We start from the raw sequence: 18,597 nt of genomic DNA, 5'->3' as shown, positions 1-18,597 counted from the left end.
CCACGCGTCGCCGGCCAGGCCCGGGTCCCCAAGCCACGCGTCCCTGGCCAGGCCCGGGTCCCCAAGCCACGCGTGAGCCGGCCAGGCCCCGGGTCCCCAAGCCACGCGTGAGCCGGCCAGGCCCCGGGTCCCCAAGCCACGCGTGAGCCGGCCAGGCCCGGGTCCCCAAGCCACGCGTCGCCGGCCAGGGGTGCAGGCGACACCGCCGGGGCCCGGCTCGGTGGACCGGTCAGCCCGCCACGCGCGGGCGCACGGCTGGCCACGGGGCGGGGCCGGAAGAGCCGGCGAGGCCCGGCGGTCTCGCGAGAAGGGCGGCGGCGGGGCAGCAGCCTGGGCGTCTTCCGGGGAGCCGGCGGCATGGAGGACGAGCCGGAGCGGACGCCGCTGCTGGGCGCGCGGCGGGCGGCGGCGGCCGGGGCGTTCGCGGGGCGGCGCGCGGCGTGCGGGGCCGTGCTGCTGGCCGAGCTGCTGGAGCGCGCCGCCTTCTACGGGGTCACCGCCAACCTGGTGCTGTTCCTCAACGGGACGCCGTTCGACTGGGAGGGCGCGCAGGCCAGCCAGGCGCTGCTGCTCTTCATGGGCCTCACCTACCTGGGCTCGCCCTTCGGCGGCTGGCTGGCGGACGCGCGGCTCGGCCGGGCGCGCGCCATCCTGCTCAGCCTGGCGCTCTACCTGCTGGGCATGCTGGTCTTCCCGCTGCTGGCCGCGCCGGCCACGCGCGGCGCGCTCTGCGGGGCCCCGCGCCCCGCGCTCCTGCGCAACTGCTCGGCGCCCGGGACCCACGGCCGCGGGGCCGCCTGCGCCGACGCCGCCACGCGCCGCTGCGCGCCCGCCACCTTCGCGGGGCTGGCGCTCGTGGGCCTGGGCGTGGCCACGGTCAAAGCCAACATCACGCCGTTCGGCGCCGACCAGGTGAGCTGCGCGCCCTGCCCCCTGGCACCTGCGCTGCCGGGGCCCTGCACGGGGGTCGGAGGGAGCAGGAGGCCACTCCCGCCCAGCTCCACGCCCCGCGCACCCACCCTGCACCTGTCCGAGCTCCCCCGGACTGGACCTGAGGGAGGGGAGAGAGAGGGGGAGGCCCGCCCGGGGAGAGCTGGAAGACCCAGCCCTTCGGGGCAGGCTTGATGGGAGCTGGGAAATGTTCCTTCCAGGGGAGGGCTGGGTGGGGTCCGCATGTGGAGTGATGGCCTTCTGGCTTCCAGAAGGGACCGGCTGTCCTCCGTCTGCCTGGGGACGCAGGGGGTGACAGCTGGCAGTGGGGGAGGGCCCCACCCTTGCTGTGGGTCCTTCCCAGCGCTGCAGCGACCACACTCAGGGGTGAGGTTGACGGGGAAAGCCAGAGGAGAGGCCTGAGGGGCAGGGTCAGCCCGTGGGATCCCTTCCGTGACCGTGGGCAGTGAGAGGGCAGCAAGGTGGAGCCCGGGCGGTGTCCGGCTGGAGCAGGGCTGGGCTGCCCTGGCCTCGGGCGGGCCAGTCGCGTTTCTGGTTTCTAAGTGGCTGTGAGCAAGGAGAGTGCCCTGGGCTATACCAGGGTGCCTCTCGGAGTAAATAGAGCCTGTGTGGAATGCAGCCCCGCCCGGCCCTGCCACATAGGAACTGAGAAGCTGGGGGAGGCGGTGCCAGCCCCTGCCCCGCACAGGGCACCAGGCGTTCTGGAGCACTGGCGTGGGCTGTGTGGGAGCTGCAGCTTTCTGCCGTGGATGGCCATGGAGCCCAGGGCGTGGAGGGATGTGTGAGCCTGGAGAAGGTGGTTTCTGGGGTGCTGCCCTCCATGACGTCCCCCCGGGATCCCTGTCCTGGTCGCCTGAAGTCCCTGCAGCTCCCCCGTCCGCCGCCTCCTGGTGGATGGGGCCAGAGGCTGGCAGCCCACATCGGAGAAAGATTGCTGGCAGAGAGACCTTGATCTTCCATCTGCTGGTTCAATTCCCAGGTGGCCTCAGTGGCCAGGACTCGCTCTGCAGGGTGCTGTGCTGGCTGGGGCTCCTGGGGCCGGTTCTGGGGGCTTTTGCTGCCGAGTCAGGCCAAGCCTCCCTGGCAGGACAGGTGTCCATGCAGTGGGGCTGCAGGGCTGCCCAGGCCCTGCCAGCTCACAGGCTCGTGGCTGCCAGCTTCCCGTGTGACTGGGCCGGGGGGGGGCAGGGCTCTGCCAGGCTGGTCAGGTGTCTATGTTTTGTGTGTCGTGGAGAGTTCTGGCGATTTTTTAAAAAGACTTATTTATTTTTAATTGGAAAAGCAGATCAGATTTATAGAGAGGGAGATACAGAAAAATCTTACGGCTGCTGATTCGTTCCCTGCGGCAGCAACAGCCTGAGCCGATCCAAAGCCAGGAGCCTCTTCCGGGTCTCCCACGTGGGTGCAGGGTCCTAAGGCCCTGGGCCATCCTCAGCTGCTTTCTCAGGCCACAGGCAGGGAGCTGGATGGGAAGTGGAGCAGCAGGGACACGAACCGGCTTCCAGATGGGAACCCGGCTCTTGTAAGGTGGGGATTTAGCCACTGAGCCATCACACTGGGTCCCGGGTTCTGTACGAGAGCATGGGCGCTGGGCCGCTGTGGCTGGTGAGGGCTGTGCACGTGGCGGCCCTGGGCCCAGCTTGTGCTCAGTCCTGCTCTGTGCCCAGGGCTTTTCCCCATCGCTTGTCAGCACAGAGCCTGCTGTCTGCCCTCGGGGCCCTGTTTCCTCTGCGGCCGCTGCCTCCTGACCTCCGGCTGGCAGAATGGAGGAAGGGCCCAGGTCCAGCTTCTAGGTTTAGGACGTTGTTCACACGGGCGCGGGCGCTGGGACGCGGCCAGTGCTGACCGGCAGGAGAGCGAGTGGCTTATTTAAAGCTCCGAGCTGCCATCCGAGATGGCTGTGGCCGCTCTGCCGGTTTGTATGTGCTCCCTGCCAACACAGTGGCTGTGCTTCGATGTTAAACACACACAACACAACCTCGATTCTCACTTTTACACCTTGGAATACCGTGTGAAGTGACAGTGGAGGCCTGTCACATGGCACGGCTGGGGGTTGGCCCACGTGCCACCGGTCACACAGTGGGTCAGGGGCCTGGCCTGTCCCTGGAGCGGATGACCGTAGTCTCCATGACGCGCACATGGCAGTGAAGTGGGAGCCGTCGCATAGGCAGGGCCAGACCAGGCACCAGCCTGTGGCGAGCCCATCAGCTCCAGGAAGCGGAGCCCGCCCGAGGCCCACCAGGCCCTCCGTTGGCCCTGGGTCTGTTCAGATGCACCAGCCCAGAGGGGCCTGCATGCCAGGGACCCGAGTGTGCCCGGCTGTGGACAGGTCTGAGCCGGGATATTGCTGTGTGCCCTCTGTGTGCCGAGGCTGGTGACCTGAGCCTTCCAGGAATCCTTGTCCAAATCAGAACTGCTCTGATCCCACAGTGATGGCCAACAGCCCACGGCAGTGGCCCTGTCCTCACTGACCAGTGGCAGTCGCGTGGAAGTGGCTTAAGATGCGGGCTTTTGGCTCGGGCCCACAGACGAGAGCTCGTGGGCTACAGAGCGGGTGCTGAGTGTCCCGGGCATTGGGAGCATTCCCGGGCAGCTGGGCCACGCCGGGTGTCTTGCTCAGGCCTGTTGGGACCAGCGTGGCTCCTGTCCAGGAAGCTGTCTGCCAGGGGGCTCCAGAAATGCGTCCTGTGTCTGCAGGCTGTGTGGGCACAGTGCCCTGCCCACCTCCCTCACGAGTGCTCGTGTCTCCGTCGTTGCAGGTCAAGGACCGAGGCCCAGAAGCCACGAGGAGGTTTTTTAACTGGTTCTACTGGAGCATCAACCTGGGTGCCATCATCTCTCTGGGCGGCATTGCCTACATCCAGCAGAACGTCAGCTTCGTGGCGGGCTACGTGATCCCCACAGTCTGCGTGGGCGTGGCCCTCGTGGTCTTCCTGTGCGGCCAGAGCGTCTTCATCACCAAGCCGCCCGATGGCAGCGCCTTCACGGACATGGTCAAGGTCCTCACGTACTCCTGCTGCTCCCGGACGTGGCGGCCAGAACGCCCGGGCGGCCGGTGAGTACCCGGCTCCCAGCACGGGCACACAGCGTGCTGGGCCGCCGCCCCCAGCTCCGGCTCCCACCTCCACAGGGCGCTTGCTCTCCCAGGCTGCTTGGCGGTGGGTGGGGGATGCTGGCAGGGGCGGGAGAGGCAGGCTGGGTGACTGTGTGCCTGAAGACATCCTCGCTGCCCCCTTGAGAGCAGGCCGCTGCCCAGAGGGTGGCACGGCTGCCTCCCATGGCAACAGGAGCTGGACTGCTGGGTGTTCTGGGGCGACCTGTATGGGCTTGGGGGCCCGGCACTTAATGCCCGTGGACCAGGGCTTGGAGACAGGGCTGTATCTGGGAGCCCTGTGGGACCCCGGCAGGTGCGTGCCAATGTTGGGGTACCTCCTGGGCTGTGCCCAGACCCTCCTGTGGCACGTGCGATTCTGTGAATTCCAGCAGCCCAGCCATAGGACGTTTGTGGCCAGCCCCTGAGCAGGGCCTGGTTCACTTCAGACTCACGCCAGCTGCGTGGCCTCTGAGATCTGGGAGCTCCACGTCTGGACGGCGCTGGTTGCCGGAACATCCTGTGGGCTTTTGTTCTGCCCGGGGAGCCATTTTGAGCGTGTCTGATGTCCACATGGGCATCCTCACAGTGGCTCAGAGCTCAGCCTCTTCTTGCTGTGTCCCGCTTCCTGCTGGCTCGCTGGGGACACACTAAGGATCTGGGTGCTGATGCTGCATTGCCCGGCAGATGCCAGCCCTTGTCCTAACCGTTCTTGTTAGCCTGGAAGGAGAGGGAAGCACGGAGCCCTCACCTTCTGGATTCCTCCACGAGCGCCCACAAAGACCAGGGCCGGCCGGCTCACAGGCCACGGGAGTGGCCAGGCTTGAGCTAGCCCCTGCCTTCTCCCGGGGCTGCGTGATCGGGGGTTGGGGTGAGCAGGGCCCCCAGGACAGGTAGGCCGAGCATCGTAGCACTGTGGCCAGCAGCCGCCCCCATCGCTTTAGGTTAGGGAACCTGTGTCCAGGTGACTGGGGTCCCTCTGGCCTTGGCCCTCCTTACTGACGGTGACTGGGTGCTCACATTGAACAGGAGGAAGGCCTCCCCACCCCGTCTCACCTGGCAGCAGAAGCGGCTCTGTTTTCTTAAGGCTTGTCCCTCAGGCATGAGACCCTGAGAGCTGCGGGGCTCGTCCCCAAAAAGGCACCTGCGTGTGTATACCAGGCTGGCCAGCTGCAGGGCCCTCACGGGCCCCTCACTCAGCGTGGACAGAGCCACTGCTCTGCCCTGGGGCTGCAGGGCATGCCAGCTGCTGGGGCGGCAGTGGCTCCGGGCTAGGGCCCAGGTTGGCGCTCTGTCTGATGGCTTTGCCACTGCTCTGCCCTGGGGCCGCAGGGCGTGCCAGCTGCTGGGGTGGCAGTGGCTCCGGGCTAGGGCCCAGGCTGGTGCTCCGTCTGATGGCTTTGCCCTGGGGCCGCAGGGCGTGCCAGCTGCTGGGGCGGCAGTGGCTCCGGGCTAGGGCCCAGGTTGGCGCTCCGTCTGTTGGCTTTGCCACCAGGGTTAGCATGTGTCAGACAGCTGGCTGAATGCAGGGAGCTGGGTCCCACCTCCAAACTGCGTTTGTTACCAAGGATTGCTGGCCGTGGAAGAAAACTAATTCCTTCGTTCTGTTTCCCAAAGTGAAGGCAGTGGAGTCTTTCAACAATCTTCTAAACAAAGTCTGTTTGATTCATGTAAGATGTCCCACGGAGGGCCGTTCACGGAAGACACCGTGGAAGACGTGAAGGCTCTGGTCAAGACCGTGCCTGTCTTCTTGGCTCTGATTCCTTACTGGACAGTGTACTTCCAAGTGAGTGCCTCCCCGCGGCCCGCAGGGCTGCCCGCGGCCGCGAACCTGGGACGCAGTGGCTCCTTCCGGTGGCTGGCAGCCCTTTCCCAGAAAGAAGCCAAGAACTCCTGGTTTCCCAGGCCCTCGGCACGTTCCCGTCTCGTCTGGATCACTGGACGGAACGGACTGCAGGGGACGCTCCTGGAGGTCCAGCAGGCGGCTGACCGTCGTCCTGTGTCCCCGGGCCGGGGTTGGCCGGGCGCTGGGCGTCCCGCACTGAGCCCGCTTCTTGTCCCCAGATGCAGACCACCTACGTCCTGCAGAGCCTTCACTTGAGGATCCCAGAGATCCCCAGCATCACCACTGCCCACCACACGGTAGGCGCCTGCCCGTGGTGTGAAGGCTGACACGCCGTCTGCTGGCCGTTTCCCAGGGGCTCGTGGGGCGAGCGGGAACCAAGATGCGCATGGGTACTTTCCTGGGAGGGCATTGCTTGGTGCCGGTGTTCAGCGGGCCAGGCTGGCCGACATCAGTCCCATTGTGTCGGAGTGCCGGCCGGCAGACAGGGTCCTCAGGGTGGCCCCCAGCTGGGAGTGACAGGTGTGTGGTGGGCACACCACGGAGGAGGTGTGAGGGGTGTGCCGTGGGCATGGCAGGCGGGGAGCAGTAGTGACGTGTGTGTGCCCCCAGCTGGGAGCGATGGGTGGGTATGATGTGCATGGGGCATTAATGATGTGTGCGTGTACCACCTGGGAGTGACAGGTGTGTGCCCCCAGCTGGGAGTGAGGGCCGTGCGGCGGTGTGACACGCATGGAGCTCGGGTGACGCCTGCCCCTCTGTCCCGCAGTTCCCGGCAGCCTGGCTCACCATGTTTGATGCCCTGCTCATCTTGCTGCTCATCCCACTTAAGGACCGGCTGGTGGACCCGATGCTGCGCAGGCGCGGCCTGCTGCCCTCCTCCCTCAAGAGGATCGCCGTGGGCATGTTCTTTGTCATGTGCTCCGCCTTCGCCGCCGGTGAGGCCCGCTGCCGCCGGGGGTGGGCTCGGGGCTGTGGGTCCTGCCGGGGGTGGTCATGCGCTCCGCCTTCGCCGCCGGGGGTGGGCTCGGGGCTGTGGGTCCTGCGGGGGGTGGTCATGCGCTCCGCCTTCGCCGCCGGGGGTGGGCTCGGGGGTGGGCTCGGGGTTGTGGGTCCTGCCCGGGGTTGGTCATGCGCTCGCTGTGCAGTGGTCAGGAACGGCAGCCACAGGGTGCTCTGGGAGGCTCGCGGGGTTCCTGGGAGGGGAACTGCATCCTGGACCCGGCCTGGGCCCCGTCGAGGCTGCTGGAGGCCTTTCACAGTTTTTATGTCAAAGCTTGTGTACGTGGGGCACAGTGGCCCCACACCTGGAGTGAGACGGGTCTAGGTGGGTGTCAAGTGCAGACTGCCTGGAGCATGGCGTCCCATGTTGCAGTGCCCGGCTGAGTCCCAGTGGCATCGCTTCTGACCAGCTTCCTGCCGGAGGGCACCCTGAGAGGCAGCGGGTGGAGGCCAAGGACTTGTGTCCTGCCGCGCACACGGGACAGCTGGATCGGGCCTTGCCGGCCCTGGCTGTTCCAGGCGTTTGGGGGTGAACGGGCGGATGCACCACCTTCTCTGTTTCTCTCTTTTTCTAACGGGAAAAACAGAACAGAAGCCCTGACCGGCACGGGGCACATGACTCCCCCAGCGGGGGGCACTCACGTGTCTTGCCCTGCGTCCTGGTTCTCCCTGCGGAGTGTTGTCTGTCCTGGCTGGTGGAGCTGGGCTAGGCTGGCCCTCCTGGCCTGCTCTGCAACATTCCCTGGGTTGATGTTTGCAGTCGAGTCACGTCATTAGCGCGTAGTCCCTGCACGCACCCCGGCTGGCTCTTAGCAAGCGTGCGAGAAGGAAGCTGCTGCCCAGGGACCACGCTCCGTCCGCTGCGGTCCCGGCCACCCTGGCACGCGTCGGACCTTGGGCATGGCTGGACTGGCCCTCCAGGCTGGGTCGTTGGAAGGTGACAATGATCGCGTTGATGAATCGTGAAGTCAGGTCATATCCGATGACGCTGCTTGTGTCAATCAGCTTTCCTGGCGGAGCTGTGATGGGGAGGCGGGCAGGAGAAACCCGCAGCTGGTTGAGTCAGGGCTGTCAGGAGGGGCGGCTTGTCCGATGCCCCAGCCCTGCCTGGCCGGAAGTGTGACCCCACAAAGGGCTGCGGTCAAGGAACTTGGGACTTAACCTCTGTCCCAGAGGGGGGAGATGTCCGTTTCATCCATGCGTTCTCTCGTAGATGCTTTCTGTTCGCTTTCTCTGTGGCTGAGTCACTTTTGTGGCTGTCCCTGGGGCCACCTGGGATATTCCAGGGTTTCTGTACGTGTTTGGGCAGGGACGGGGGCACTGGTGGCTGGGGTGCTCTCTGGAGTGGGGTCCTGTTCTAGGAGCAGTCAAGGTTTTGTTAGGAATGGGAAGAACTCACCGCTCAGTGAGTTTGTGGGAGCTACCAGGGAGCCGGGCTGTTACCCCGACGGGCCGTGATGGCTGCCAGGGAGCTGGCTGTTACCCCGACGGGCCGTGATGGCTGCCAAGGAGCTGGCTGTTACCCCGACGGGCCGTGATGGCTGCCAGGGAGCCGGGCTGTTACCCCGACGGGCCGTGATGGCTGCCAGGGAGCTGGGCTGTTACCCCGACGGGCCGTGATGGCTGCCAGGGAGCCGGGGTGTTACCCCGACGGGCCGTGATGGCTGCCAGGGAGCCAGGCTGTTACTCCGACGGGCCGTGATGGCTGCCAGGGAGCTGGGCTGTTACCCCGACGGGCCGTGATGGCTGCCAGGGAGCCGGGCTGTTACCCCGACGGGCAGTGATGGCGTGGTTGGTGGCTTCAGATCCTGAAGGGGCCAGCTGTGCAGGACAGGCCTGTGCCATCGGCCACTGCACGTCAGTGCAGCACCAGCCTCCACCTCCGTGTGTTCTGCCATGAGCTAGAAGCAGCGGTGCCGATGGTCGGAGGGTCTGTCCCGGTCCAGCCCAGGCCGGCCAAGCTCCTCTCCCCACCAGCAGGGAGCACTGAGCAGTCAGCCCTCCCATGGGTCACCTTCAGGAACCACATGACTGACGGGATGTGCCAGGGCTGCTGACATGCCTCGCCCAGCACGCCTTGCCTGAAGGGCCCGACGCGGGTGCCTGACTGTGGGAGATGCGAGGCCGGGGCCTGAGCGGCAGTTTCTCTTCCTTCTTCGCTGTGTTTCTTTGCTTTGGTCCCACCGCCCCTCGCGGGGGGTTTCTGCTGCTCCGTGCAGGACTTTCCAAGCGTGCCACTCCCATCATGTGGTTCCTACTCCCCTTGAGTGCGTAGGGGCTAGCTGTGTGCCGCTGTGGGTCCTGGAGCACGGGCGGCCGCACTCGAGGCCAGCTGTGTGTGAGGCTCAGAGGCCGCTGGCCCGGGCACACTCACTCACACACACACTCACACACTGCCTGTGGCTGCTCACGGGTCTTACATGTATAGGGTTCCTGACCAACACGTGCCATTTCTAACGTAAGCCCTGTTTGCTCAGTGCCAGCCGTGGGGACCAGGCCGTGCTCACAGGTCAGGTGCCGCTGCTGTGGCTGTCGCGATCGGGTCCTTGGGCTGCAGAGCTTTGCGTGGGGACCTTGGCCTCCACGTGCTGCCGGGGTCTGAGGACGCGTCTCGGAGGCCGCTGAGCCTCCCTCGGTGAGGAGTGCGCGGCCACCCCTCTAGGAGCATTCTGTTCCCTTCACTTGATTCTCTTTGATTCCTTGTGAAGCTTTCGTTTTTTTGAGTTTTGAGATTTGCTGAGTGGAGATAAAAATAGTGTGTAAGTAAATCTGGCTGCTTCCCCATTTCCAGTTTCGTGTGTTCACGTGTGCGGCCAGTCCGCCAGAACCGTCTGTTCCAGGTCTCACTAAGGCTCAGGTCAGCCCGGCTGTGTGACTTTGTCTGTAATTCGGGGTTGCTGTTTTCTGATTGAAGAGTTAACACTGGTCCCTGCTACCTCCCTGTCTGCTTTCCTGGTGTTCTTTCTCGCTCACTGAGTTAAGCTGTTTTCGTCTGCGCCTTTGCAGGTGAGCAGGACGCTCCGGCTGTGAGTTTGCCTGTGACGCCAGCTTTGGCTGGTCTTGTGGACATTCCTTGCGCTGTGTCCCGGGGTGGGGACTTTCTTGGTGATGCACAAGTGATGCTGTCTTATTTTGTGACATTTTTGCTTCTAGCCACATGTGGTTGGCGGTGTCTGGCTTGCTGGGAGGTGGGAGAGGTCAGGGTCTTGCTGATTCTGGCATGAGGCATTCGAGCTTCTTGGGACGTCATCCTGTTTTCTGAGTGTGTGTGTGACAGACAGCCGTGGTGTCCCAGGGCCAGGCACAGGGTAGGGGGCCAGCCGGACGGGCCCAGCGCATCCTGGGGTGTGGGCAGGCCTGTGGGAAGGAAGCTGGGGGCCGGAGCGTGGGGGCGGGCTCGGCTGCGGGGTCTCGAGGATTGCTGTGTGTTTGTCAGTGAGCAGCTTTTGACTGCAGTCTCCCCAGCCTGGTCTGCCGGGCCCCCGTCTGCCTGCACGTCTCAGCTGAGGGCGGCTAGACACACGTTCCCTGCTGTGTCCCCGCCGGGTCGGCCCTGCCCCTTCATGCTCGGCTGTGTCCCCGCCGGGTCGGCCCTGCCCTTCATGCTCAGGCCACGGGTACTCAGCTGGAAGTGAGTGTGTCTGCATGATGGCGTCCGTGGGTCCTTTTGTCCTCTTCAGTACACGTTCTAGACGTGGGCCATCTGGTCACAGTGGCCGAGCTGCTGCTTGGGCCACCTGCTGTGGTCACAGAGCCTGGGTTCATCCTCGGCTCTGCTCAACGCCGACTTCCTGCCTGGTGTGCACCCCAGGAGGCAGCAGGCATGGCTCAGTTAGAGGGTCTCTGCTGTCACGTGGGGGACCAGCACACATGGTGGGAGACCAGCACACATGGTGGGAGACCAGTACGCATAGTGGGACAGACCAGTGCACATAGTGGGAGAGACCACCACATGGCGGGGGAGACCAGTGCACATGGTGGGAGACCACCACATGGCGGGGGAGACCACCACATGGCGGGGGAGACCAGTACACATGGTGGTCCCCAACTCCCTGCTCTGGCCTGGCCCACCCCTGCCTGGCTGTCATGCGTTTGGGGAGGTCTCTGCGTTTCTCTGCCTCGCTGCCTCTCAGACAAGCAGATGTAAACGGATGAGCTGGAGGGCCTCCGTGTGTGGGGGTCAGCTGGTGCTCTGGCAGAGGATACCCCACCCCGCTGTGTGGTTGTCATGACACTAAGGCTAAGAAATGCCCCCTCATGGTGATGCGGTGAACGTCAGATGAAACAGCGCCTCACCCTCCTTCCCCGTGCTGCTGGGCTGTGAGACCCCGTGGGAGCCGCGGTGCCACAGACTGCCCTCCGTTCACTGGGGTGCCGGGGGCAGTCGGGGGGCACCCCCCTTTGCCACGAGACTGCCCTCCGTTCACTGGGGTGCCGCGGGCAGTCGTGGGGGCACCCCCCTTTGCCACGGTGCCACAGACTGCCCTCTGTTCACTGGGGTGCCGGGGGCAGTCGTGGGGGCACCCCATGGGAGCCGCGGTGCCACAGACTGCCCTCTGTTCACTGGGGTGCCGGGGGCAGTCGTGGGGGCACCCCCCTTTGCCGCGGTGCCACAGACTGCCCTCCGTTCACTGGGGTGCCGCGGGCAGTCGTGGGGGCACCCCCTTTGCCGCGGTGCCACAGACTGCCCTCCGTTCACTGGGGTGCCGAGGGCAGTCGTGGGGGCACCCCCCTTTGCCACGAGACTGCCCTCCATTCACTGGGGTGCCGAGGGCAGTCGTGGCACCCCCCTTTGCTGTGGTTCTCAGTGCACCAGAAGCATCTTGGGGCAGGTATTGTCTTAGCTGAACGGCAGGGGGAACGTACGTGCTGCGCTGACCGACTTCTGGATTCCAGGGATTCTGGAGAGTAAAAGACTGGAGCTGGTCAAGGAGAGGACCATCAACCAGACCATCGGCAACGTGGTGTACCACGCGGCGGACCTGCCCATCTGGTGGCAAGTGCCCCAGTACGTGCTGATTGGGGTCAGCGAAATCTTCGCCAGCATAGCAGGTGAGGCTGTGGAGCAGCGGGCCGTGGTGGCTGGGGATCCGCTGGGGCCGCAGGGGCAGGGCCCTTTGGTGGCGTTCACCTTCCGTGGCTGAGAGCACGGATGGGACATGGGTTGAGATTCATTCTTGACACACAAAAAATTCCCGCAAATGTTTGTAGCTCGGTAACTGCCCCACTCGTGCCGTGGGTGAGGGCGCAGAGCGTGGCCCTGCAGGTGGCTCGCCAGCAGCCAGGCTCAGGCTGTTGGGACGTCTTCTCGTGGCCGCACCGCAGGGTGGGCAGTGAGCACAGTGCCCTGAGCACCCTGCAGAACCAGCTGCTGTGAGCGACTGCAGGGTCCTGTGTCCGCCCCCTCACGGCCTGCACGGCTGTCCCGTGCCTGGAGACTGAAGGGCGTGGGCGACCATTGCATTGGCTGACTCCAGAGGAACCGGGCCAAGCTCTGCCGTCCGGTGTTGGCTTCCCGCCGCCCGTGGGCTGTGCCGGCAGGAGAGCAGTGTGTCCTGGGGCCAGGGCTGCTGTCCTGGGGCCAGGGCTGCCATCCCCCAGGCAGGCAGGGGCCAGCGCTCTTCACGGCTCTTTGCTGGTGTGTGGGGGGTGGCAGCAGGCACGTCCGTGGTGCCCACGTGCCGCTGGTGCCCTGAGGTGCACTTGCACATCACACCTCCTCTCTCCACAGGGCTCGAGTTCGCCTACTCGGCCGCCCCCAAGTCCATGCAGAGCGCCATCATGGGCCTCTTCTTCTTCTTCTCTGGCGTGGGCTCCTTCGTGGGCTCAGGGCTGCTGGCGCTCGTGTCCATCAAGGCCATTGGGTGGATGAGCAGCCACACGGACTTTGGTAAGAGCCGCAGCCCGGGCGAGCCTGGGCTGGAGGAGGCCGGGGTGCAGGGAGGGTGTTGCGGGCCAGCCTCAGGTGCACCGCCCTACGCTGGCCTCCTACACGGATTATGTCACCTGCTGTGTCTCACCCCCGCGCTGGCCCTCCTGCCCGCCTGGTGAGCTCACCCCTGCTCTGGACCCTGCTCCTCTGTGAGGTGGATGAGCTCTGCGTCAGAGCCCGCTTCATGCAGCTCCTTGCTCCTCACAGGGCCGAGCACACAGCGCCAGGGTGCTACCTGGGGGCTCAGGGCTTTCCCTGCAGACTGGGGTGTTACCCAGGCCGGGGGCAGAGGCCGCAGGCTGGCAGGGGGTGTGCTGCAGTGCCATGTTTGCTCTGGTTCGGTTTTCACTGGCTGCTTTTGGTGCTGGATACCGTGAGGTTGTGGTGAGGGGTCTGTGCCTTCTGTACCATCTGCAGAATTCCACAGTCAGAGCCCCTGTCCTGGTCCTCAGCACACCCCACCACGCACCACTGCCAGTCCTCAGCCCTGGTCCTCAACCCCGTCCCTGGTCCTCAGCACACCCCGCCACGCACCACTGCCAGTCCTCAGCCCTGGTCCTCAGCCCTGGTTCTCAGCCCCCGTCCCTGGTCCTCAGCCCTGGTCCTCAGCCCCCGTCCCTGGCCCTCAGTCCTGCCCTGGTTCTAAGCCCCCTGCCCTGGTCCTCAGCCTGCCCTGGCCCTCAGCCTCCCACCCTGGTCCTCAGCCCTGCCCTGGTCCTTAACCCTGCCCTGGTCCTCAGCCCCGTCCCTGGTCCTCAGCCCTGGTTCTCACCCCCGTCCCTGGCCCTCAGTCCTGCCCTGGTTCTAAGCCCCCTGCCCTGGTTCTCAGCCCCCGTCCCTGGTCTTCAGCCTGCCCTGGCCCTCAGCCTCCCACCCTGGTCCTCAGCCCTGCCCTGGTTCTCAGCCCCCGTCTCTGGTCCTCAGCCTCCCACCCCAGTCCTCAGCCTGTCCTGGCCCTCAGCCCTGCCCTGGTCCTTGGCCCTCTCCCCCTAACCCGCAGCCCAGCCCTAGTCCTGAGGATCTGTAGGCTCTGTCCCAGTGCCTGCGGCCTTGACAGACTGCATACTCCCTGAAGAGAGGCTGAGCAGCTCTGGGGCAGCCACTGCCCTGCAAGGAGGAGCAGAGGCCAGAATGTAGGCAGAGTTCCCAGCTGGCTGGATCTGGGAGACTTCAGAATAGAGGGCAGCACCTAGCCCTCACCCGGAAGTGACCTGGAGCCCTTCCCACCCGCATGGCCACACCTGTCCTGTGTCAGCTGGGGTGCTGGGATGGCGTTCCGGGGCAGCAGCTTGCTGCTCACGCACATTGCTGCCCACAGCTGCCTGGCGGCCCCTTCCTGTCATCACTGTTTGCTTCTAGATGGGATCCGCGCATCAGCGTCCAGCGTGGGGTGGGGCTCATGGCTGTGAGACCTCCCCATGCTTCCAGAGCCTTCCTCCCGTCTCCTAGTTAATCTTACCCGCACTAGGCGGGCACTCTGGGGTGCCCACCCACCTGTTGCTTTGCTGTGACCACGGCCTGGCCCTCAGCACTCCTGTGAGCGTGCCGCAGCGTGCATGTCTGCCACACCCAGAGGTGCTGCCGCGAGCGGTGCCGGTGTGGTGCGCGTGGGCGTGGCTTTCTGGCTTCTGCGAAAGCACGGGGCGCAGGCTGCATCTCTGGGTACTGCACTCGGGGCAGCATGCCTCGCTCTGCCAGGCGCTCACGGTGGAACCTCCCAGAGGTGTCTGCAGGGACCTGGCTGGGCCTGCGGCTTTGAGCTTCAGCTGTTGGAAGGGACTCTCGTGGGAGTGACACCGCCAGCACCCTGGCTCGGCCTCGGCCTGAAAGCTGGAGTGTAGTCCAAACTCAGCACTGACCCCTTCGCGAGTCCCGTGTGGAGGGAGCAGCTCGGGGCCGAGTCAGGGTCGCCTGCTGCTGTCGCTTGCTGTGTCGGCCGCTCCGTGCCTGCTGCTGTTCACGCCATTCCCCTGCCTCTTGCCACTTCCCTCTGGTGCCACCTGCTGGGTGGTGGGTGTCTCCTGTCCCCACCCCCCGGGCTGGCCACAGGCTCTCCCCGAGCCCCAGTGCCCGTGGCGGAGGCTGGCCGCAGGCTCTCCCCGAGCCCCAGTGCCTGTGGCGGAGGCTGGCCGCAGGCTCTCCCCGAGAGCCCCAGTGCCCGTGGCGGAGGCTGGCCGCAGGCTCTCCCTGAGCCCCAGTGCCCGTGGCCTGGCGTGTGTGGGCAGCGGTGTCGAGCTGCCTGCTCTCCCTCCCCACAGGCAACATCAACGGCTGCCACTTGAACTACTACTTCTTCCTGCTGGCCGCCGTCCAGGGCGCCACGCTCCTGCTCTTCCTCGTCGTGTCTGTGAGGTATGACCGCCAGCGAGCCAGGGCCAACGGCACGGCTGCCAGCGCCAGGGCCTGACGCCACCTCTGGACCCGTGGCTGTGCAGGGACGGACTGGGGATGTCCTGAGACAAGCCAGCAGGCCTCTGCCTGCACTGTGGGGTACGCGCCTCAGCCCCAGGCTCCCGGGGGGCTGTGTGTGGCCGAGCCCGCGGCCGTGACTGTGCTGCCCAAGCTCGCGATGGAGGCCGCACGGCCTGAGAGCATCCCGTGTCCTCCAGTCTCTGCTTACGTTGGGCATTTGTGGTCATGGAGCTGGAGCACTGTGGGGTCAGCACTGCCAGGAACTCCCACAGGCGTGCCCACAGTTCCCATGCCAGCCACACACCTGGCGTCGCAGGTGTGGGCTGTGGTGGGTCTGCTGTGGCCGGGTCTGCCGTGGCCGGGTACCTGCCCATGGTGCACATGTTGGTTTTCAAGGAGGAGTGCGTGACGTGCACTGCTGAAAGCTGCACGGGCTGCGACTGGGACGCCTCCCAGGTGTCCCACGCCATGCGGAGACCAGAGGCTGGCCTCCGTGGAGGGTGGGGTCGGTGTCCCCAGTGACTGCAGCAGCTGTGGACTCAAGCCGGTGTTTGTGGATTTGCTCGTATCTGGGTTCTGAGTTTAACTACTGTCTTTGTTGCTGTATTTTGGAATAACTTTATAAAAGCATCTCACTCCTAAATCACGTGGGCTCGTTGTTTGGGTTGCCCACGGTCACGGCCGTGAATGTTCACAGCTGGAGACAGTGGGCATCCATTCCCATTAGTGAGCGACTTGGTCAGGTTTTCTGGTGAACTGTCGTGTGCTTCCTCAGGACTCGCGTTAGCAGGGGGCTGCAAGGAGCTGGGACCCCCAGCTGGCGCCTCAGTAGGGACTGAAGCAATTGCTCCAGGCAATCGAAGCTGCAGCATCGGGTACCTGCCCCCAGCACCTAGAAAGCCAGTGCGTGCCACAGGCACCCGGCCCTGTCCTCTGCGTTTGCCATCTCTGTCCCCCTGGCACGCTGATCTCTTTGGCCACTTTCAGCCCTTGCCACACCCTGTCTCTGGTCAGCTTGGTCCCTGTGCCTCACGCTGCCCTGGGAGTGTCTTACTGCAGTCCTTCTCCACACGGCCCTGCCCCTGGCCTGCTCTGATCGCTGGGAGGGTCAGGGCCAGCTTGTCCACATGAGGTCTGAGGGTCCCTTAGTTGTAAAATACAAGTTCAACCAAGCCGGAGATCCGGGAAGGCGTCCAGGCTACAGCTCCCAGAGTGGACCCTCCGCATTGCCTCTGAACGGGCACCTGAGGGGGGCGCTCCTCCGGCCTCAGGTGAGACACATGGCCCTGGCCCTTGGACGCTGGAGCGCCGTGCAGCAGGACACGCGGAGAGCAGACCCTGGGCTCTGTGCCTAGAGGCGTCCTGTCTGTACTGTCCTCCCTGCCCACTCTGAACTTGGGGCACACGGTGTCAGCAAGCCCCAAGGTCACCGGTGGCTCCTTTATTAGAAATATTAACAGGTTGTCACTCATCTCTTTTTATTTGTCTTTTTGTGTTTTGTAACAAATAATTTTTGGTCACTTGTCTGCATGTGAGCCATACAACCACCTTGTGGCTTCGCATCCCACAGGTGAGCAGCTGTGCCCGGCCAGAGCCCAGGCCTCCGACGAGGGCACGCTGCCCATGGTGCACACATGCCCCAGCCCGGCCCTAGCCCTCCCAGTCCCTTAGCACCAGGCCTGGCCCGTGCTGCTCAAAGTCCCCGGAGAAGCCCCTCAGCCCAACGGCAGCCCTAGCTAGGACGGCGCACTGGGCACTCGAGGCCGGGCCCTATGCGGGCTCCTCACGGCTCTCCAGGTAGCAGCTCAGGTCCACGGGGGCACCTGCCTCCACGTCGGGGCATACCCAAGAGATGTCCTCGGGGCCACCCACGATGGAGTTGACGGTGGGACAGCTGTCGTCTGGCTGGATGGTGGTAAAGGTGGCAAACTGCACCTTCTTCCGTCTGCACGTGGGCGAGTGTGGGGCCTCCTGCCTGCCCCCCGCCTCGGGAGGCCTGTGCACCTGGCCCTGCACCTGCTTCTGGGCACCCCCGTCGAGCAGAAGGCGGCTGCTCTCCTGGGGGACCCTCAGCCTGTGGTCCAGGACGGTGGTGGTGGTGTGCTGGTCCTGGGGCGGCGCCGCCTCAGTCCCATTGTCCAGGAGCTCCGCCTCGGTGCCCAGCCATACCCAGTCGTGCGAGTGGCTCACGGAGGCCTGCCCTTCCAGGGGCACCTGCTTGTGCCGGTACTTGAGGGCGAAGGTGGCACAGTTGATGAGGAAGACGAGGATGGCGAGGCAGAAGACGCCCAGCAGCGCGTACATGCCGATCTCCAGGTCGCTCAGGCCTCGGGGCGCCTGCAGCAGGTCACTGCCCGCCAGCCCGGCCCCCGCGGGGAGCTCCGCCTGCGCCGGGAAGTGGGTGAAGTCAACGGGGATGTGCGCCTCCCCAGCCAGCCGGCTGTTCTTCCCCACCCCGCTGTCCAGGGGCGACGCAGCCGTGCCAGGAACTCTCCGGAGCGCCCCTTCCTCCCGCTCCACGGCCGCGCTGCCCAGGAAGTGCCCGTCCTGGCCCTGGCGCTCGTGGTCCTGAGTCTTGTGCCTGCGGCCGCTGGCGTGGTTCTTGGTCCCTTCCTCGTCGTCGTCCTCTGTTGGACCAGCGTCCTGGCGGCTCTGTCCGAACTTGACCTGGATGCCGCCGATGCCCACAGCCAGGACACTCTTGCGTTTGGATTTCTGGCAGGACTCGGCAATGGTCATGTCCACTCGGACCAGTGGCCCCTGGCCCTCCCCTTCGGCCACCACGACAGGCCACCTGGGGGAGTGCGCCTGGGGGACGGACAGCACGGCCTCATCCAGGGAGGTGGCGGTCAGGGAGAAGTCCTTGGTGTCATAGATGTCCACAGGTGTCACTGAGCCGTCGCTGAACTGCAGCCAGGTGCTGAGCACCGCCTCCTGCAGGAGAGAGGTGGTTAGAACCCGGCTGGGCCTCTGGCCTGGAGCACAGGGCAGCCAGTGCACAGCTGGACGTGTGAGGGCCCTGCCAGCAGCGTCATCACCTGAGCCCATCCGACAAGCTGGCTGCCGCAGCTCGGCACCCTCTCACTGTGCCAGGCGGCCAGTCGCCGTCTGTGGAGCCAGCTGGTCGGGTGGGGCAGTAGAGAACCAAGCAGATGCTCTGGAGTACACTGCCCACTGGTCGACTTACAGCAGGGCTGGCACTGCCTAGGGGCCTGGTTTAGTCATGTTAGAGCAAGTTTACTCATGGGAAACAACACAGAGACAGACAGCTGCCTGCCTTTTACTGGTTTACTCCCTGAGTTGGTCCGGGCCAAGGCCAGGAGCCAGGCGCTCCACTCAGGTCTTCCATGCGAGAGGCCAACCCAA

At 65.1% G+C, this 18,597-nt stretch overlaps 2 protein-coding genes across 2 annotated transcripts in view; one reads left to right on the top strand and one right to left on the bottom strand.

Annotated features, from left to right (window-relative positions):
* Positions 1 to 357: 357 nt before the first annotated feature.
* SLC15A4 (solute carrier family 15 member 4) lies at positions 358 to 16,712 on the top strand. Its single transcript, XM_040986863.1, has 8 exons — positions 358 to 912; positions 3,711 to 4,006; positions 5,660 to 5,828; positions 6,107 to 6,184; positions 6,655 to 6,823; positions 11,784 to 11,939; positions 12,619 to 12,777; positions 15,078 to 16,712. The coding sequence occupies exons 1-8, from the start codon at positions 358 to 360 to the stop codon at positions 15,224 to 15,226; spliced, it is 1,731 nt and encodes a 576-aa protein (XP_040842797.1). The 3' UTR covers positions 15,227 to 16,712.
* Positions 16,713 to 17,001: 289 nt separating this feature from the next.
* TMEM132C (transmembrane protein 132C) overlaps positions 17,002 to 18,597 on the bottom strand; it is a 102,083-nt gene continuing 100,487 nt past the window's right edge. The window contains exon 10 of the mRNA XM_040986862.1: positions 17,002 to 18,165. Coding sequence (XP_040842796.1) covers positions 17,002 to 18,165 — 1,164 coding nt within the window. The remainder of the gene's footprint in view (positions 18,166 to 18,597) is intronic.

The sequence above is a fragment of the Ochotona curzoniae genome, unplaced genomic scaffold, assembly GCF_017591425.1.
Source record: "Ochotona curzoniae isolate NIBS_2020 unplaced genomic scaffold, NIBS_Ocur_1.0 contig_46, whole genome shotgun sequence".
Classification (NCBI taxonomy): Eukaryota; Metazoa; Chordata; class Mammalia; order Lagomorpha; family Ochotonidae; genus Ochotona; species Ochotona curzoniae.
The sequence above is the reverse complement of the archived record's forward strand: the minus strand, read 5'-3'. Positions and strand labels throughout refer to the sequence as shown.